Here is an 18,560-nt window from a genome sequence, read left to right as displayed (position 1 = left end):
GTATCAGGAGTATTGTGAGGACAAAGAGTTAAGGTGAAGGTTAAAGGTAAAGTTTTCAAGATAGTGGTAAGATCAGCAATGATGTATGGTGATGAGATATGGACAGTAAAGTGGGCATAGGAGAAGAAGTTAAATGTGGCAGAAATGAGAATGTTGAGATGGATGTGTGGAGTTACAAAAAAGGGCAGAATAAGAAATGAGACAATCAGAAGTACAACAGAAGTGGGAGAGATGGCTAAGAAAGTACAGGAAAGTAGGGTGATGTGGTATGGACATGTGATGAGGAGCAACAATGAATATGTGGGTAAAAGAATGATGGGAATAGAAGTCCAAGGGAAGAGAAAGCGAGGGAGGCAAAAACAGAGGTGGATGAATAATTAATCAAGCATATCAACACCACATAGAAGTGGGAAAAGATGAAGATATGAAGAAAAAGAAAATATATCTAAGAAATAAGGTAAAACAAACAAATAAAGAAGTATTTTGTTTGAGAATAATGTGTTCAGAGAAGTGGAAAGGATTTTTGATAAATACTTTACAAGTATTTCCCTTGCAGGATGAGATGATTACGGATGAACATGAAGGACAAGCAGATAGTAACTGCCTGTAACGTCTCTCACGCTGTATTTGTGATGAACTAGTGTCCATTAATTGTGTTCTTCAGCAGAAAATTGGAGCTCTACTAATGCAGACCTACCAGGAGGAGCCAGCAGGTCCATATGGTCCTCCTTTGTTAATGAGTTTTAGATACTGTATCTAGAGAACTTGAAGAACCTTTAAAATAGTAGTGTTTTGGGGTTTTTTTTTAATATTATTAAAATCTGCATTTTTAACTGCAGGTTCAACATTCACTGAGGGTAAGAAGGCCAGGTGAGTGTTGATACTTACAAAAATTAATTTATGTTGCAATAGACCATCAAATTAATTTTACCTAACTTAGTATATAAAGATGTTTTGTTTTCTTTGAAATGATATCTGGGCAGCCTTACAAATATGAAGGTAATTTTATAGAATACGTACTGTTGTAATGGAAATCAAAATCTAACCCACTTACTGATTTCCACATCATGGTGGAAACCAACTATTGGAGGGGTGCCAGTGCATCACAGGACACACTTATGAGCACAACCACCATGGACACCTCACAGTTTCCTGTTAGCCTAACATGCATGTATTTGAATGTTGGAGGAAAACCCATAAAGACACGAGGAACTTTAGCCCAAAATTAAAGAAATGCAAGGTGCCAGTGCTAATCACGACAGTAGAAATAGTAAAGCGCTGAGCATGGGAAAGGCGCTATATAAATAAAGTCTATTATTATTAAAATAGTAAGGGTTACTCAAAAGGTTTTCTTAATGTCTTTCTTGAATTTATACACATGCACATGTCCAAACCAACGCAATCTCGCCTCTCTGACTTTGTCTCCCAACCGTCCAACCTGAGCTGACCATCTAATGTCCTCATTTCTAATCCTGTCTATCTATCTATCTATCTATCTATCTATCATCTCTGTCTGTCTATCTATCTAATATTGCCTTTCATATCTAACTTGTCCTACCCCAAAGGTACTTTCATACTGATAAATATGTATGATTACTTAATAAATTTAGGAATACTCTATAAGACTGACCTCTAATTGTATCTCACTTTGCTTATTCGCACTCAGCAGTGCCACTGTTAAGAAATGGAAAAACTCTGTGTTCTTAGTTAGTAATGTGTTAGTTTTTTTTTTTGCCTTAGAAAATGTTTTTGTGTCTCTCAGACATTAATATTTTAAAAGCTGAATTTACAAACTTCATTTTCATGTATGTTTTGTTTGATAAAGATTATTTTTTTTTGTTTATTCTTAATATTTTTAAGTGCATCACATTGCCATTTTAGAATTAGGGTTGCTAGCATGCATTGCATGGTTTCTAAAGACCACCTCCCAGGAGTCATCGTGTTTAGCATTAACAGACTCTTAATATACTGCTAAAAAAATTGAAGGAACTCTTTTTAATCTGAGTATAAGATCAAGTCAATGAAGCTTGTGGGCTATTGATCTGGTCAGTTAAGTAGCAGAGGGGCTTGTTAATCAGTTTAAGCTGCTCTGGTGCACTAGAGGGGCAACAAGGAGACAACCCCCAAAACAGGAATGAACGCTTTAACAGGTGGTCTCTTTTGTCACTCGTTTTGCTTTTGTCAATGCTCAGTGTCACTACTGGTAGCATGAGGCCATACCTGGACCCTACAGAGCTGGCCCAGGATGGCAAATCAAAACATGGCATTACCAGAAGGTTTGTTGGGTCTCCCAGCACATTCTCAAGGGCATAGAGGAGATTCCAGGAGACAGGTAGTTACTCTAGGAGAGCTGGACCTCTAGCAGGTCACTGGTGTAAATGTCTCTGACCAAGCAATCAGAAACAGACTTCATGAGAGTGGCCTGAGGGCCCAACATCCACTAGTGGGCCCTGTGCTCACTGCCCGCCTGGCACCGTGGAGCTCGACTGGCATTTGCCCTCAAATACCAGAACTGTCAGATCCACCACTGGCGCCCTGTGCTTTTCACAGATGAGAGCAGGTTCACCCTGAGCACATGTGACAAATGTGAAAAGGTCTGGAGAAGCTGTGAAGAACGTTATGCTGCCTGTAACATCGGTCAGCATGACTTGTTTTGTGGTCTAGGGAGGCATATCCATGGAGGGGAGCACAGACCTCTACAGTAGCGTTTCTCAACCTTTAAGTATTTGTGACCTGAGTTTTCATAACAGTTTTAATCGCCCCAACGTTTTTTTGAAACGTAGATGCATATTTTATTATACCTACTTAACTTTTATCGACATTTATCTAACTCTATATTTATTTTTCTAGTACCAGAATGTAGTTTAAGTTAATTTGTTTTGGTTTCAACAGATGTTTTTTTCATATTTTTGATTCTTGTTTTCTTTTTAACACATCTTCGGGCCCCCCTTTTTGTTACTTCATGCCCCCCTAGGGGGGCCCGCCCCACAGGTTGAGAACCACTGCTCTACAGGCTAAACAACAGCACCTTGACTGCCATTAGGTATCGGGATGAAATCCTTGGACCCATTGTCAGACCCTATGCTGGTGCAGTGGGTCCTGGGTTCCTCCTGGTGCACAATAATGCCCGGCCTCATGTGGCGAGAGTATGCAGGCAGTTCCTGGAGGATGAAGAAACTGAAATCATTTACTGGCCCCCACGCTCGCCTGACCGCAATCCAATAGAACACCTCTGGGACATTATGTTTTGGTCCATCCAATGCCACCAGGTTGCACCTCAGACTGTCTAGGAGCTCAGTGATGCCCTGGTCAAGATCTGGGAGAAGATCCCCCAGGTCACCATCTGTCGTCTCAGAATGCTGTCAGGCATGCGTACAAGCACGTGGGGGCCATACAAACTACTGACTACGATTTGGAGTTGCTGCAATGAAATTTTGGCCAAATGTACTCGCCTGCCTTTTGCATCATTTTTTCTCTTTGATTTTCGGGGTGTCTTCGAATTCAGCCCTCTGTAGGTTGATCGTTTTCATTTCTATCCTTTCGTTCCTAACACATCACCATATCAGTCCATAATAGTAGAGAGAGCCAGCAGGATTGTTCTTCCCATTGAGATCTGATGTGTTTTCAAAGTGGTCCTTTAATTTCTTTGAGCAGTTTATATTCCAGCACAGCATCATTAGTCCTTGCTCTGAGATTAGATATTATAACTGTAAATTAGTTTACTGATTTAGGTTTTGATTTTCCAGTAATGACTATTAGCTTTCCACATTCTCAGTTTTAGTGTTTTTGCCTCTAATTTATTTTTTTGTTCTCTTGTTAACAACTCCTGGCAATGCTTACTTGACTCTGATAATGGTGGAACCCTCTGATTTTTGATAGCACTCCACAGTCTATCTATACTGTACCTGTTTCTGTCTCGAAAACATCATAAGTCTCCTGGTCTGTTGTTAACATCTAACATTGTCAGCAGGCTGTCTGAAGAGAGTGGCTGTAAATTAAAAAGCAGGCGTAGAGCGTCTGTCTGGCAATGCTGTTGAGCCATTTTGAGTACTCGCGTCTGGCACATCAGGCCCAATGTCTATTAAAGTCAAAGTCAAGTCAAAACAAACTTTATTGTCATCTCAACCATATACAAGTATACAGATAGACAAAATTGTGAAGCAGTGTAACAACATGAAGTGCAAATAAAAATTAAATTAAAATTAAAACACAAACAAGACAAGACATTGTGCAAAGACAAGACAAAGAAGTAGCAGCAATATATCACTTCATGTTTTAATTGTATGGCTGTAAATAAAATTTCAAACATTTCTGTGCTAAGATTTTAGTAAATGAAAATGTAAAATAATATGTACAATATGTTCCTATTCATTTCTGATATGTTTGTTTTAAAATTTTGGAAACTATTTTTAAGCTCTGTATAAATACAGCATCTGTTGTAAGCGGAAACCCCCAAATAGGTGTCACTTATCGTTCATTTTTATACTGCACCAAAAAACCTGAGATACTAAAAATAAGAAAAAAGTGAAGTCGTGTGCAGTGCAGCAGTGACCCCTGGTGGTCAGAGGCACATTACAGTGCAAAGAAATGACAGGCGAATAAGCACTTCCTGTCCAGTGTGTATTAGATAGATAGATAGATAGATAGATAGATACTTTATTAATCCCAAGGGTAAATTCTCATAATCCAGCAGCAGTATACTGATACAAAAAACAATATTAAATTAAATAGTAATAAAAATGCATGTAAAAGCAGACAATAACTTTAAATAATGTTAGCATTTACTCCCCCAGATGGAATTGAAGAGTCGCATAGTGTGGGGGAGGAACGATCTCCTCAGTCTGTCAGTGGAGCAGGACGGTGACAAAAGTCTGTCACTGAAGCTACTCCTCTGCCTGGAAATGACACTGTTCAGTGGATGCAGTGGATTATTCATGATTGACAGGAGTTTGCTTAGTGCCCGTCGCTCTGCCACAGATGTTAAACTGTCCAACTTTACTCCTACAATGGAGCCTGCCTTCTTAACAAGTTTGTCCAAGTGTGAGGCGCCTTTCATCTTTATGCTGCCTTCCCAGCACACCACGCGTAGAAGAGGGCACTCGCCACAACCGTCTGGTAGAACATCTGCAGCATCTTATTGCACATGTTGAAGGACGCCAACCTTCTAAGAAAGTATAGTCGGCTCTGACCTTTCTTACATAGAGCATCAGTATTGGCAGTCCAGTCCAATTTGTCATCCAGCTGCACTCCCAGATATTTTTAGGTCTGCACCCTCTGCACACAGTCACCTCTGATGATCACAGGGTCCATGAGGGGCCTGGGCCTCTTAAAATCCACCACCAGCTCCTTGGTCTTGCTGGTGTTAAGGTGTAAGTGGTTTGAGTCGCACCATTTAACAAAGTCTTTGATTAACTTTCTGTACTCATCCTCCTGCCCACTCCTGATGCAGCCCACAATAGCAGTGTCATCAGCGAACTTTTGCACGTGGCAGGACTCTGAGTCGTATTGGAAGTCTGATGTATATAGACTGAACAGGACCGGAGAAAGTACAGTCCCCTGTGGCCCCCCCGTGTTGCTGACCACAATGTCAGACCAGCAGTTCCCAAGACGCACATATTGAGGTCTGTCTGTAAGATAGTCCACGATCCATGCCACCAGGTGTGAGTCTACTCCCATCTCAGTCATCTTGTCTCTAAGGAGCAGAGGTTGGATGGTGTTGAAGGAAACATAATTCTTACAGCACCACTGCCTCTGTCCAAGTGGGAGAGGGATCGGTGTAGCATATAGATGATGGCATCCTCCGCTCCCACCTTCTCCTGGTATGTGAACTGCAGAGGGTCGAGGGTGTGGCGGACCTGTGACCTCAGGTGGTGAAGCAGCAGTCGCTCCATGGTCTTCATCAGATGTGACGTCAGAGCAACAGGCCGGAAGTCATTCAGCTCACTAGGACGTGATATCTTTGGGACTGGGGTGATACAAGATGTTTTCCAAAGCCTTGGGACTCTCCCCTGTTCCAGGCTCAGGTTGAAGATGCGCTGTAGAGGACTCCCCAGTTCCAACGCACAGGCCTTCAGCAGTCGTGGCGATACACCATCTTGACCCGCTGCTTTGCTGGCACGAAGTCTTCTCAGCTCTCTGCTCACATGGGCTGGTGTAATTGTGGGTGGGGATGTCTCACCTATGCTGGTATCAGCAGAAGGATGGTTGGAGGATGCAGTACTCCGAGATGAGAGTGGGTTAGGGTGATCAAACCTATTAAAGAAGTTGTTCATTTGGTTTGCTCTCTCCACGTCTTGTTCATTTGGTTTGCTCTCTCCACGTCTGTCTCGATGGTGGCACCCCGCTTCGAGCTGCAGCCAGTGATAATCTTCATCCCATCCCACACTTCCTTCATGCTGTTGTTCTGCAACTTCTGCTCCAGCTTTCTCCTGTACTGCTCTTTCGCCGCCCTGAGCTGGACTCGGAGTTCCTTCTGCACGCACTTGAGCTCATGCTGATCACCATCTTTAAAAGCCCTTTTCTTCTGGTTCAAAAGGTCTTTGATGTCACTTGTAATCCATGGCTTGTTGTTAGCATAGCAACGTACTGTTCTTACTGGAACTACAATGTCCATAAAGAAGTTGATGTAATCAGTTGTGCATTCAACAGCCTCTTCAATGTTCTCACTATGTGACCCAAGCAATATATCCCAGTCCGTAGTTCCAGTCTCTCAGAGCCTGCTCTGCCTCAGGGGACCACTTCCTGAATGAGCGTGTGGTTGTAGGTATCTCCTTCACTCTTAGTTTGTATTGAGGCTGAAGCAGAACCAGGTTATGATCTGCTTTCCAAAGCGCAGGCAGCGGGGTGGCGCTGTATGCGTCTTTAACGTTTGCATACAGTAGGTCGATAGTCCTGTTTCCCAGAGTTTTACAATCCACATACTGGGAGAAGGCAGGTAATGTTTTGTCCAGTGTCACATGGTTAGAGTCTCCAGAGATTAGCACAAGTGACTCAGGGTGCTGCGTTTGTAACTTAGCAACTGTGGAATGGATGATGTCACTCGCTATCTCCGCGTTCGCTTGAGGGGGGATGTAAACAATAACAACAATCACGTGTCCAAACTCTCTGGGCAAGTAATAGGGACGTAGACTTACGGTCAAGTGGAGATTTTAACGTTTACATGTCCTGAGTTGCACCACTTTGTATTGACATAGAGAGCGAGTCCCCCTCCTTTCTTCTTCCCGCAGGTACTTGATATAGATGCAGTTTGGCTTCAATCAGTATTCCATTTTGAAATTTGTGCTTCTTGTAGGAGAAAAGAAAAGAAAATGGATGTGATTACCCCCAATCGGGGGGCTGTCCAGATTGAGCCATTGAATAAGGAAGGTGAGAGAATTCTGTTTAGTTTTTTAATATAATGCTCTCTCTTTGAATGCGTACACAGATTTGCAAATATAATATACTGGAACAACAGGGAAATTCAAACTCATACTTTAAAAATATAACTGCACATACTGTGTGTAGATAAATTGAGTGTCACGACTGTGTTGCATTTTGTCCAGTTATTTTTTTAAACTGTTAAATGGCAGTTGCATGAATTGCTAATACTATTTTCATTATTTTTTTTTTTTATTTAAAGTAAATCAGAATGCTATATTATTACACCAAGCTTCATTTTATTAATTATTGAACATGACTGCTTCAATTTTAAATAAAACAAAATGTAACATCCTCATCTATAATATCCTATAGAAGAAAACATGGAAATCACATACTCGGAGTTGGTAGGCCTTCCAAAGGAAAAGAAAAAAGGTGAGAGTCTTCACTTGGTCATGTTCTACGCATTCTACTCATTTACACCCTCCTGATGACTCTCTTTGTTTTTAGGAGGACCTTCTGTGAACAGCAGTGCTGCTACATTGTACTCCGAGGTTAAAATCCACAAAGGTTTGTATATTCTTGATTAATATGGTGTGTTGCTGGAGGGAGCTGCAGGTACACAATGAGAAAATGTTCAGGTGCCATCCCATTTAACTGTGACAACAGGCCAAACAAAACATGCGCTCAGTTGCGCTAAACAAACAAAAGTCAAGGTCCTAGCACGATAAATGTTTTCTTGGCTGGTAAAGCCTATGATAGTCATGGTGGGAAGGACCTCAGTCCTGTGTGGTGTGTTCTCATAGCTAGTGACACTTCCTTCTGGGATATGTGGTGGAGGGACAGGAAGGGGTGGAGTCAGTTGCCATCACTGGGCGCCGTCTCACCACTGTGGTGGGAAAAACTGATGATAAGGATAGCAGCAGCACCTCCTGTCAACCCAGGGTAGAAGTACATATCTCAGAAGAGCCTGGAGGATGATCCACTGATCCGCATGTGTGACAACGGCTAATACATTTTTTAGATGTTCAGCAGGATTGTAATAAGGGACAAAGAAGGATCAGTAACCACAGGACTTTTTGTTAGCTAAGGACAATTTCAAGTTGAGGTCAATTTCATAAAATCTTTTAAGAAAAGTAGTGAGCAGCTTTGGGAACATGTCCACTAAACTAACATTGTGATAAGACCTTTGCTTGTGGTTAATATGTAATCATATCTACATTTCTAAGGTGTAATTGGAATTGGTAGCAGTTAACCCTGGCAAAAATAATTAATGGGCTCGGACCTGTTGCACTTATAACAATATTTCAGATTATCTTTAATACTATCTTAAGACAGTATGGACTGCCACTCTCTCCAGTTTCTTGTCTGGGATGAATTTAATGCTTTCTACATTTGGTTGTGATAACGAAGTTCCATCAGAGTGAATGTCTCCAGCATCATGTGATTTATTGTTCAGTAATTTGGTGAATGATGCTAGGAAGATTCTTCATTGAGTCAACATCATTAGTGTGTCATGGAGTGCATCCAGCATGCTCCTCAGAAATATGTTTGTTAGATATTGCACCTTTTCACTTAGCCAAAACCTATCTTCTTATATGATACGCTATCGTGGCTGTCCGTTTGTCTGTTCAGGATTTTAAATCACCTGTAGCTCGCAAACCGTTTGACCTCTTGACCTGAAATTTGGTACACATATACTACGTGACGTCTGCTATCCGCTTTCAGGGTGATGATTGACCTCCAAGGTTATTCCTCTTTTTATTTTATTGTAGGATCAACTCTCGGCAGCGGACAGCAGAGCGTACGGGCGCCGTTCTCATTCCAACCACCTTCGCCATCACTTCCCCTACTTCTTTATGTCTTAAATCATTCTTGAGGCAGATTGAAGACTTAAGTACAAACTTAAGTGAAAAATTAAGGAAAACGAACAAAGTAATTGCGACACAAACACTGACTTAATCAGTTTTAACACGAAAAGATGCCGACGAAAGAAGAGAAGAAGCGGGCCACTAGGGTGGAGAAGAGAAGAGCTGCTCAGGAAGCAGCAAGCGCATCAACATCTGAGCAAACAAATGGTAAACGTACAGAGAAAGAGGATGAAAACTAGGAATGCTCAAGTCAAGTGTATTCACTGCACGTTATCATTCAGTGCGTCACAGTGATATGGCAGTAATTCTATGATAAAGAAAGGGAATAAAACTTAGAAAGGATATGCTTAGCTTGTGTTTAATGTCAACTTACAGTGCAGATTAAAGCCCGAAGGAAGCTCTTGACAAACCCCAATACTGTTGTGGGGTCCTGAAAGTCAGTCTTGTCAACTTCAAAAGTATGGGTTGCATTATCTAGGCACCGGTAGAAATGATGTTGTCCATCCATCCGTAGATGAGTCTCCATGTTCAAGGAAATTGTGAGAGCTTTTATACTTTCTTTACAGTCCAAGGTTCCTAAAATAAGAGCATGCAATTTCCAAACATGGATACAATCTTTTTATTGGCATAGCTTAGATTAAATAATAGCACACCGTCACTGCAGCAATATACACTGACCATTGAATGGGAGGATACAACTCAACTGTTTACTTGTAATAGTCTCTCAGAGTTGCCTCCACTTGTCTCTTCCCATCTCCCTGTCAGGCTGTATGGTGGTACTGGTTTCTCTATGTCAGCTGGTTTGTATAGTTTGGATACTTCAGCTGTGTCAATTCATGGCCTTAGTTTTCGGTGAAAATTATGTACTGTGGGATAAACGTCTACAGTAACACACATCAAACTTTTGGCTACAGGGAGTGATTTATAACCTTGCAGCAACCAATTACACACATCCATTTTTAGTGCTTCATATAAAGAATCTAAGGTTCTCACCTGCTTGAAGATGACAAGTACCCCTAGCTTAGGTTTGCCCTCATTGAGATAAAATACTTTGAGACACATGAAGCTTAAGGTGATGCCATATTCCTTGCATTTCAAAACATTCTGACACACCTGGATAATAAAAAATCGCTATGGCAAAGTCTTATTAGTATGATCACAGATGATCTTTAGACTTCTAGACTTGTGTGCTCTAGCACAGGCTTTTGGGCTTCCTAACTGGCAGATTCTAGCAAAACAGGCAGTTGAAAAGCAGAAGAGTGGACCAGAAGTTAAAAACAAAGAGGAGTTGATACTGTATCTAATAGGGAACTGTTGAGAACATGTTCCTTTAGAATTGCACCTCATGTTTTGAACCTTAACATATCGCTTCCCAGTAAATCGTGGTGGAGATGTTAAGACAAGAGAAATTTGGTACAAAAGAACAATTGGAAGAAGATCCATTAATAATGGAGTGGTGGCTCCGAGGATAGGGATCTGCGCCGGTAATCAAAAGGTTGCAGTTTTGAATCCTGTATACCCCAGAAAAGACTCTACTCTGTTGGGGCCTTGAGCAAGGCATTTAACCTGCCATTGCTTCATCCTGGACATGATGTTAATCTGCATCTAGCTCTGCAAGTAGGTCCTGTGAGGTCCTCCAACTTACAGGGAAAAGCTGAGGTTTGATGGCGGGATTGGCACTCCAGCCACTGTAAAAAACCTCATACTGTTCCAGTGTGGTGCTGAGGTGTCACCTGCTGCACTCGGGTCCCAATCCAGCTGGTGTGGTGGGTGTGACAATGCACTATCAGCGCATGCTCCCAACCTCTCACTTGTAACATGCACTACAGTATATGATATTGTAAGGTTTCTAAACTCATTTGGGACTCCCCCTAACGGGAAGACACACTGAAGAGTGTCCCAAAGCTCAATCGCCACGTCTATGGAAGACAGTTTATCAGTTGCCGGGCTTATCGATGTGGAAGCTGCTTGCTCACGGTCGCAGTAGAAGCACTTGCCATCAATGGGTGATGCAAAGAACATTATAAGTGCAGGGAACAGGATGACTTCGCCACTAACTTGGCCACGAACCTGCCTGATTGCTGTGTCTGTGTTTAGGAGAATGGTAGATTCCGCTACAATAAATAACCGTCCTGTTCCTGTTTCAAGTGGAATAAAGTTGGTTTTGCTAAAGTACTGAGACTCAGCCTTGTGTTTTGGGGTACAAGACAGGGACTCACACGTCACAATATAATTTGTACATACAGCCATGGAACAATACCGTTGTCTTGCAGTCCTTCAGTAGGGTCTTTGACTATTGTAGGTTCCTTTTTGGAGAAGTTGGAGGCATTTCTGTTAACCACAGACTTCTTCCATCTGTGCACAGTGGCTTCCAGCTTACAAGCCTTAAAACTCCTCATGTGACTTCTTAGTCCTAAAAATAGTCATCTGCACTTTCCACTGACCAGTGCTATATATGTATTAGGCCTCCTTCCACCATTTTAGCATATTCTTCTTTAGCATGCTTCAGGTTCTGTCAAGCTAGAACATTGCACATGATTAGTAAAAGTCATCTAATCACTAAATGTTCCTCACACAGCCTTCAGCAATCCTGCCAGAAAAATATATTTCCTTTTCAGCAAGTGTGTAGAAAATGAAGGAATCTGACTACTTTCTGAACATCTTATGATAAAAGTCTTACACACGTCTCCTCAGAAGAGTCGACAATAACACATAATCGGCAAAACACCCACAGGTTTAGTTTCCATTTCCTATCCTTGATGTTTCTTATGTCTTGAATGTATTTTGACCACTTGAGTAAACTGAACTAAATAACAGTTCAAATACTCAAACAGAATGAATTCCGAACGTAAGCCATGTTGTCCACCAATCCATTTTCTTTTATACCAAAACAGACTTCAGTCAGTGGGGGACGACCTTTTACATTTCTTTTAGAATTTATGTCGGTAACCTGGGCGAGACTTCCATGTAATCTAAAACTGTGAAATCTGGTTCTCAGGGTAAATATTTATTTATGACCGAGGTGTACTCACTAGTGCCCATCAGTTCCTCTTAACGTATTAATTTTCTTCCAGATAAATCTACTGCATCATCCGACAAAGATGTTCTTTACGCAAATCTTGCAAAAGAAAAATCAAAGAAGAAGCAAGGTAAGTCATCATCAATTGAACAGTAGATAAGGTTGGTTCAACTTCTCAAAACAAATAAACACTAATTTCAACATTTGTCACTTGGTGCTATAATTCTAACATGATGGTCTTTTGTCCTGTGAGGGTGTAGACATGTAATTCTATTTACATATAAACACAATTATCTTAATTTGTTTGCCTTGGCAGGGAGAATGCCTATTGTGTCTGATGCCCTGTACTCCAATGTCACATTAAACAGTCCTTCAGGTAAGGCAGCGTTGGCTGGGGAATTGACGGAGAAAACTGAGCAGATTTGAGGGTGCAAAGAGCAAAAATAGTGCAAATGGTTAGAATTCTAACAAGACCTTACTTCAGTATAGTTTGATTATTCACTAATAATTTCACTGGTTTTAACCCATCACACAGGTATAGAACATAGTTTTTCACCACAACTCTGCCATCATTTGACATCAGACTCTTTCTCAAATTTCAAGAACTTAAAACCTCTGTGTGACTCACAGCTACCATCTCTACAGCACATCTCATCTCTGGCACACCGAAAACTTGCTGCCTCTTTCACAGCTGCATAAGAAATTTGACAAACGAGAGGAGACCATTTAGTCCATCAAACTTGTTTGTTCAGCTAATAGCTAAAGTGTCCCAGTATCTCAATCAGATTCTTCTTGTTAAAGTTCCTGCTTCAAAAATCATGTCTCCATAATTTGCTCCAGAGTCCCACAACTCTTTGCATAAAGAAGTGTTTCCTGGCTTCAGTTTTAAATGCACTTCCCCTTAATTTCCACTGATGTCCTTGAGAATGTGATTTACCCTTAAGCCGAAAGAATGTTGCTGGATCTACTTTATCGATGTCTTTGTGGATTCTGAAGCCATAGATTAGGTCTCCTCCAGTTGTGACTAAAATAGGTTTAATTAATTGTGTCTGTCAGACATGTCTTTAAGTTCAAGTGCTGTTATGTCTTTCTTGTACTTTCTTGTAATGCTGTGACCAGAACTGCACACAATCCGCCAGATGCGGTCTTCTAGTGCCTTGCAGCAATGAGGTTGAGTTATGTGATGGAACACTCAGAATAAGGAGGTTCTTCATCGATGGAGGATATAACCTTCTTATTTTATGGGCAGTACTCTCAATCAAGCCAAGAACAGACAATGTAATATCTACTATAAGATAGAAACCAAGTAATGAAACCCACATCAAAATGGACACTTTAAACAAAACTTCCCCATTTTGCAGACTGCTCCTTCCACTGGATCCTTTTTTTCCTAACCCATTCTTAATCTCCTCTGTCAATCACCTAACTTCTTATCCATAATTCACTTGAAGAGTGGAGCCACAGTCCCCATTAGGCAAATATGTCACCAACAATACCCTTTTATCTGGTCCCTCAGATAAATTCAATATTAAATAATGTGGCTCATAACAGAGTAAATATCTTCCTTACTTCATTTATTGTAGGAAGGATCTAGGCAGAAGAGAAACAGGGAGACAGCTAGCAGATCATTTGTGGCAGAACTCTGAGACGTTAAGATGAACGATCTTCCAAAGTCCTGTGTAGAACACTTCACATCCCTCGATCGTAGACACTCTTTTCTCTAATTTTGGTCTTTCACAAGGCTTCAAAGGAAAACAGAAGAAGCTCATCTCATTCTTATCCTGGATTCACATTTTTCTCTTGGCCTCAATGACAAACTAGCTTGTTAATCTTTTCTTTCATCTTTAATCTTTTTAATCGTTTCCTTCATCTTCTCTAATGGCAGCTTTTTCACATTTTCTGTCTGCTTTTGCTCCTGTTATCTGCCCTGGTTTTGTTCCCTGCTATTTACGTATGACACCTGCTCTTTTCTCTTCAGTTACATGCCTGATTAAGAGTGTACAGTCAAACTGCTGTGTCTCTTACCTTCTCTTCTTTCCAACACGAAAATAACCTTTAACTGTTTCAATACATCCATCATGTATTTAATTAGCCAGATCACGCTTACATATGCCAGACATTTTCCTCACTTTTATTTTTTCCTCAAATTACTTTTGCTAATGAACATTTGTGATTTTGCAGATGATTCTCGTGCAACGTCTCACACAGCTAAGAAGAAATAAGAAGGTAATTGACTTTACTATTTTTTTGATAACGTTAAAGAAAAAAACAGATTTCTATTACTAAAATTGTCTCTCAGAAAATGGATGAACTTCCAGATAACAATTTTCAGTCCACTGGCACTTCCCGCTCCTCCATTTCCCTCTTTTGGCCACAACTACTGACTGATTTTTTTTTCTCTTTCCTTTGTTTCACAGAATAAGCATATTGTGGTTTCTAATGTCACAGCTGTGAAACCTCAGCCACCTCAAGGTCTTCAGCTGACACGCCTCTGCTTGTGCAGCCACACTTGTACTTCTAAATCAGCTTCTTCTGATCTGCATGGAGTAATAATCTGGATGTGTTCTGTGTCTATTCTGGTGAATAGAAATAGTTAATGAAAAGAAGAACACAAGGAAAATGTTCAGTGATAATAGATCCATTGAAAGCAATGGAAGTGACCACGGCTTACTCCTTTACTGCAGTGGTTCTTAATTTTGATTGCAGCACATTATGGGGGCCCAAAAAACAGTATGATGGAAAATAAAAATAAAATAGCACCAAAATCTTTAAAAATCAAGCTACGACAGGGGTGTCTAAATTAAGGCCCACAGGCCAGACCCAGCCCTAGGTCATTTTTAAAGTGACTTTCTTAATTAATATCTAAAACATATTACATAAGGCCCACAATGACTGTTAGTTTTCTCAAAGACCTGGTGTGGGACGGGTATGTATCAATGGCTTTTGAAAGTCTAAGTAAATTGCTTTGTCAACTGTTGCAGTAGCCCACTCAAAGAAATCTGACAGATTAGTTTGGCAGCATATTTATCTCACAAACCCCTGTTGGCTGTTGTTTAGTATACTGATTTTTTATAGGGACTTATCTAATTTACTTTTTAAGTTAGCTTCCTTAAGTTTGCATGGCACAGAAGTAAGTCTTACTGCTCTGTAATTACCAGGATCCATTTTGTCGACCTTCTTGGAATCTGGAGTAACTCAGGTAGTTCTCTTTTCTCAGGTTAATGTTCAAATATGCCAAATTCATAGATGATGTCTTTCATTTCTTCAACTTTAACCTGAAGATACAACTTGAACCACCTTTCTAGCTGTGCCACTGGTTACCACTACATACAGTGTGCCATGCAGTGAACAAAATAGAGAAAATATGGAGAGGCTAGCCTTGTATCCCTTTATTACAGGACATCAGAATAAGGAATATGGCAGTACTGAGCAGTTCAAGGGTTTATAGGTTTATGGAGATTACTATCAATATCTGAGGTCATTTAACAGTTTTTTCAATATATCTTTCATTTTTCATAATTATTTACTATTTTATTTTGGTCTGTCTGCTTTTCCCTGTTTTATTCTTAGTGCTTGGGTCATTGCAGACTAATAATTTTACTAAAATACCAGTAAGGAATAATGCATGCAGCAGCAGCGTGGGACGTCACAGACACCATTTGGCACACAAGTCAGCCACAATTCACACCATGTTTTACACCTCTCTCTGAATACTTGTGCTTTATTGCAGTAAAAACATTCATTTTAGAAACTTAAGGAAACATAAAATGCAGTCATAACTATAAAGCAATTAATGATAAACATCTAAATATGCACATATATAGTGCTGTTGTATTACTTTTTTTTTGCAGATATTTGCACGTGTTTCCTTGTCACTTTACCACTACAGCTATAAAACTCGAGTGGTTTGATGGTGTAGTAGCAACAGTGGATGTCTCATATTTTGAAAGCTGGCTTTACATAATAAATACTTTTTCTTTTTGGTATAACTGTAAATAACTAATGATGGATGTTCTGATTCACTTTGCTGATTTGTGCCTTTTAAAACTACCCATTGATTAATTTGGTTTGTGTGTGTCATTCACAGTCCTGGGTATATGAGAAGTCCAGTGGGGAAGGGGTTGTCTCTTCTGATTGTATCACAAAAATGTTTAATTTAATAAGTCATCCATTATTTTGATATGTATGTATGTGTGTGTATATAAATACTGTCAAATCCGGATAACTCAATATTTTTGGTGCTCAAATTAATTATTGAATTAACCGGATTATCAATATAGCTGTATACAGCTTTTTAAGTAATTTTTTATCCTACACACTTGGCGCAGTGCTTTTATTAAACTTCTCTAACTACTGAAGGCATGTTATTTAGCATTTTCGCCAATGAGAAATGATCTGAAAAAGCATGTTCATGAAGCTAAACAGCTGAGAGCAAAAAACAATCCATTGTATCAGATAACACCTGCACAACTGGCACATCCTCATGTCACAAATTTACAGCACATCAAACTCTTCTTTCTTCTTTTGTTGGTGTTGTTGTTGTTGTTGTTCTTCTTCCTCCCTCCCAATACTACTACACGTACACAACCGATGGATTGCGGCATCATTAAGAACATGAAGAACCTCTACTGAAGAAGGAGGAGGAGGAGGAGGTTAGGAGCACGCACTGATACAGCATATTGCGGCACCCACCACGTGACAAACCAACTCAGGATCTCAGATTAGGACCAGATTGCAGCCATGCAATGGGTGAAGGCTGGCGCTAAAGTGGCTGACAGATCATGATGAAAACATTGACTTTTCTTTCAATTTTCTCGATGCTGTGGAACTTCTCCAGGAATCATGGGATGCAGTGAAAGAAAGCACAATCGTCAACTGCTTTTGTGTAGCCAGCTGAATCAAGTTGAGCAGAAACTCCTTCTGAGATGATGGATGACTTCCACAACATCTTTTCGCTGACTTCAGGATCTCTTCAGTGTCCCCCCAGATGCAACACAAAATCACATGAAGATGGCTCAAGGCCTTTGATAATCTGTTGAGGATTCCTCAGCTGCAAAAGTAAAGCAGACATTTATCACGCAATTTTTTGCACCCTGTGAGAGGCCACCCGAGCACCATCAGACAAACACCAGTTCCTTAAAAAACACGTTTTATTCTCCGCAAAATGTCCCACAGAACACACAGGGCTCCTGCACCAAACACCCCTCACCACGGGCTTCTCAAATGTCCATGGGCTGCCTTTCTTCCCCCTGTCACTGGATCCTTGTCCTGCTCCAGCTCTTGACTCTAGGTTCTTGACTGTAGGAAGGCGGCCCCTTTTATATCCACCCGGATGTGCTCCAGGTGCTTGTTGATGACCGTCCGGTGGCGGAAGGTGCCGCAAGAGTACCCAGAAGCACTCCAGGTGTCCCTGGAAGGTTCTTCCTCCACCTGCCCAGGTGCGGTGGAAGTGCAGGTTTCCCGGGCTCCATGACGCTCGGGGCACCCCTGGCGGCAGCCACGGGACCCAATGGATTTGAGCCTCCTGGCTCCGTCCCCATGGTTTCCTCCTTATTCGGGGCGGTTGCCACCTCATGGCCCAGGGGATGTATAAACCGCCTCCTGGTCCTTCCAGGCGTCCTGGCTGGGTCTGCACACCCCCCAGCTTCCTGCCACAACCCGTAAAATGAATAAATGCAATGTGCATTTGGGCAGTAGAATATCAAGTTGAGTGAATTTTTTCCATTGGGGACGCCTAAATTTTATTAAATTAAGCGGATTATTGAGTTATCTGATATCAAGTCAAACTAATATTTTTTAATGTGCCACTCTGAATATTTAGTAGGGGTCATGGCATTTTATCTAGTTAGCAAGATTATTGAGTTAGGAGGTATGGAGTTATCTGGAGTTGACTGTAATATAATTATTTATTAATATATATAATTAATTATATAGTTAATATGATAATCTATATGCCATTGTCTTGTTTCTGTACACAAAGCATGGTCCCACATTTAAGATGCATAGTTATAATAAGATGTTTCATTACAAAATTAGAAGTAATTGAGAATTGTGCGATTTTTAATAATTAGTTCGTATGTCAAATGAACAAGAATTGCTAGACTGGTTCTTGGATACTATTTTGCGAACCAAATGAGTCAAGACTCATGATTCAAGCAGTTTTTGTGCATTCATTTTAAATACCTACTAGTGTCAACAAAACTAAAGACGTTGAATTATAGTGTGTTGTTGTATGCACGGTACACACAAAACTGGAAGAGGAGGATGTGGTGGGACTTTTTCACTTTTCCATTTTCAATCAATTCGTTCATCAG

The 18,560-nt window shown here is 40.7% G+C and overlaps 1 protein-coding gene across 1 annotated transcript in view; it reads left to right on the top strand.

Annotated features, from left to right (window-relative positions):
* Nucleotides 1-12,893, top strand: part of LOC120518889 (Fc receptor-like protein 2) — a 31,288-nt gene extending 18,395 nt beyond the window's left edge. Inside the window, exons 8-13 of the mRNA XM_039741899.1 lie at nucleotides 840-870; nucleotides 7,292-7,365; nucleotides 7,732-7,791; nucleotides 7,867-7,926; nucleotides 12,302-12,376; nucleotides 12,563-12,893. Of these exons, the coding sequence (XP_039597833.1) occupies nucleotides 840-870; nucleotides 7,292-7,365; nucleotides 7,732-7,791; nucleotides 7,867-7,926; nucleotides 12,302-12,376; nucleotides 12,563-12,672 (410 nt within the window). The 3' untranslated portion in view covers nucleotides 12,673-12,893. The remainder of the gene's footprint in view (nucleotides 1-839; nucleotides 871-7,291; nucleotides 7,366-7,731; nucleotides 7,792-7,866; nucleotides 7,927-12,301; nucleotides 12,377-12,562) is intronic.
* Nucleotides 12,894-18,560: the final 5,667 nt, after the last annotated feature.

The sequence above is a fragment of the Polypterus senegalus genome, chromosome 18, assembly GCF_016835505.1.
Source record: "Polypterus senegalus isolate Bchr_013 chromosome 18, ASM1683550v1, whole genome shotgun sequence".
In the NCBI taxonomy this organism is placed as follows: Eukaryota; Metazoa; Chordata; class Cladistia; order Polypteriformes; family Polypteridae; genus Polypterus; species Polypterus senegalus.
The sequence above is the reverse complement of the archived record's forward strand: the minus strand, read 5'-3'. Positions and strand labels throughout refer to the sequence as shown.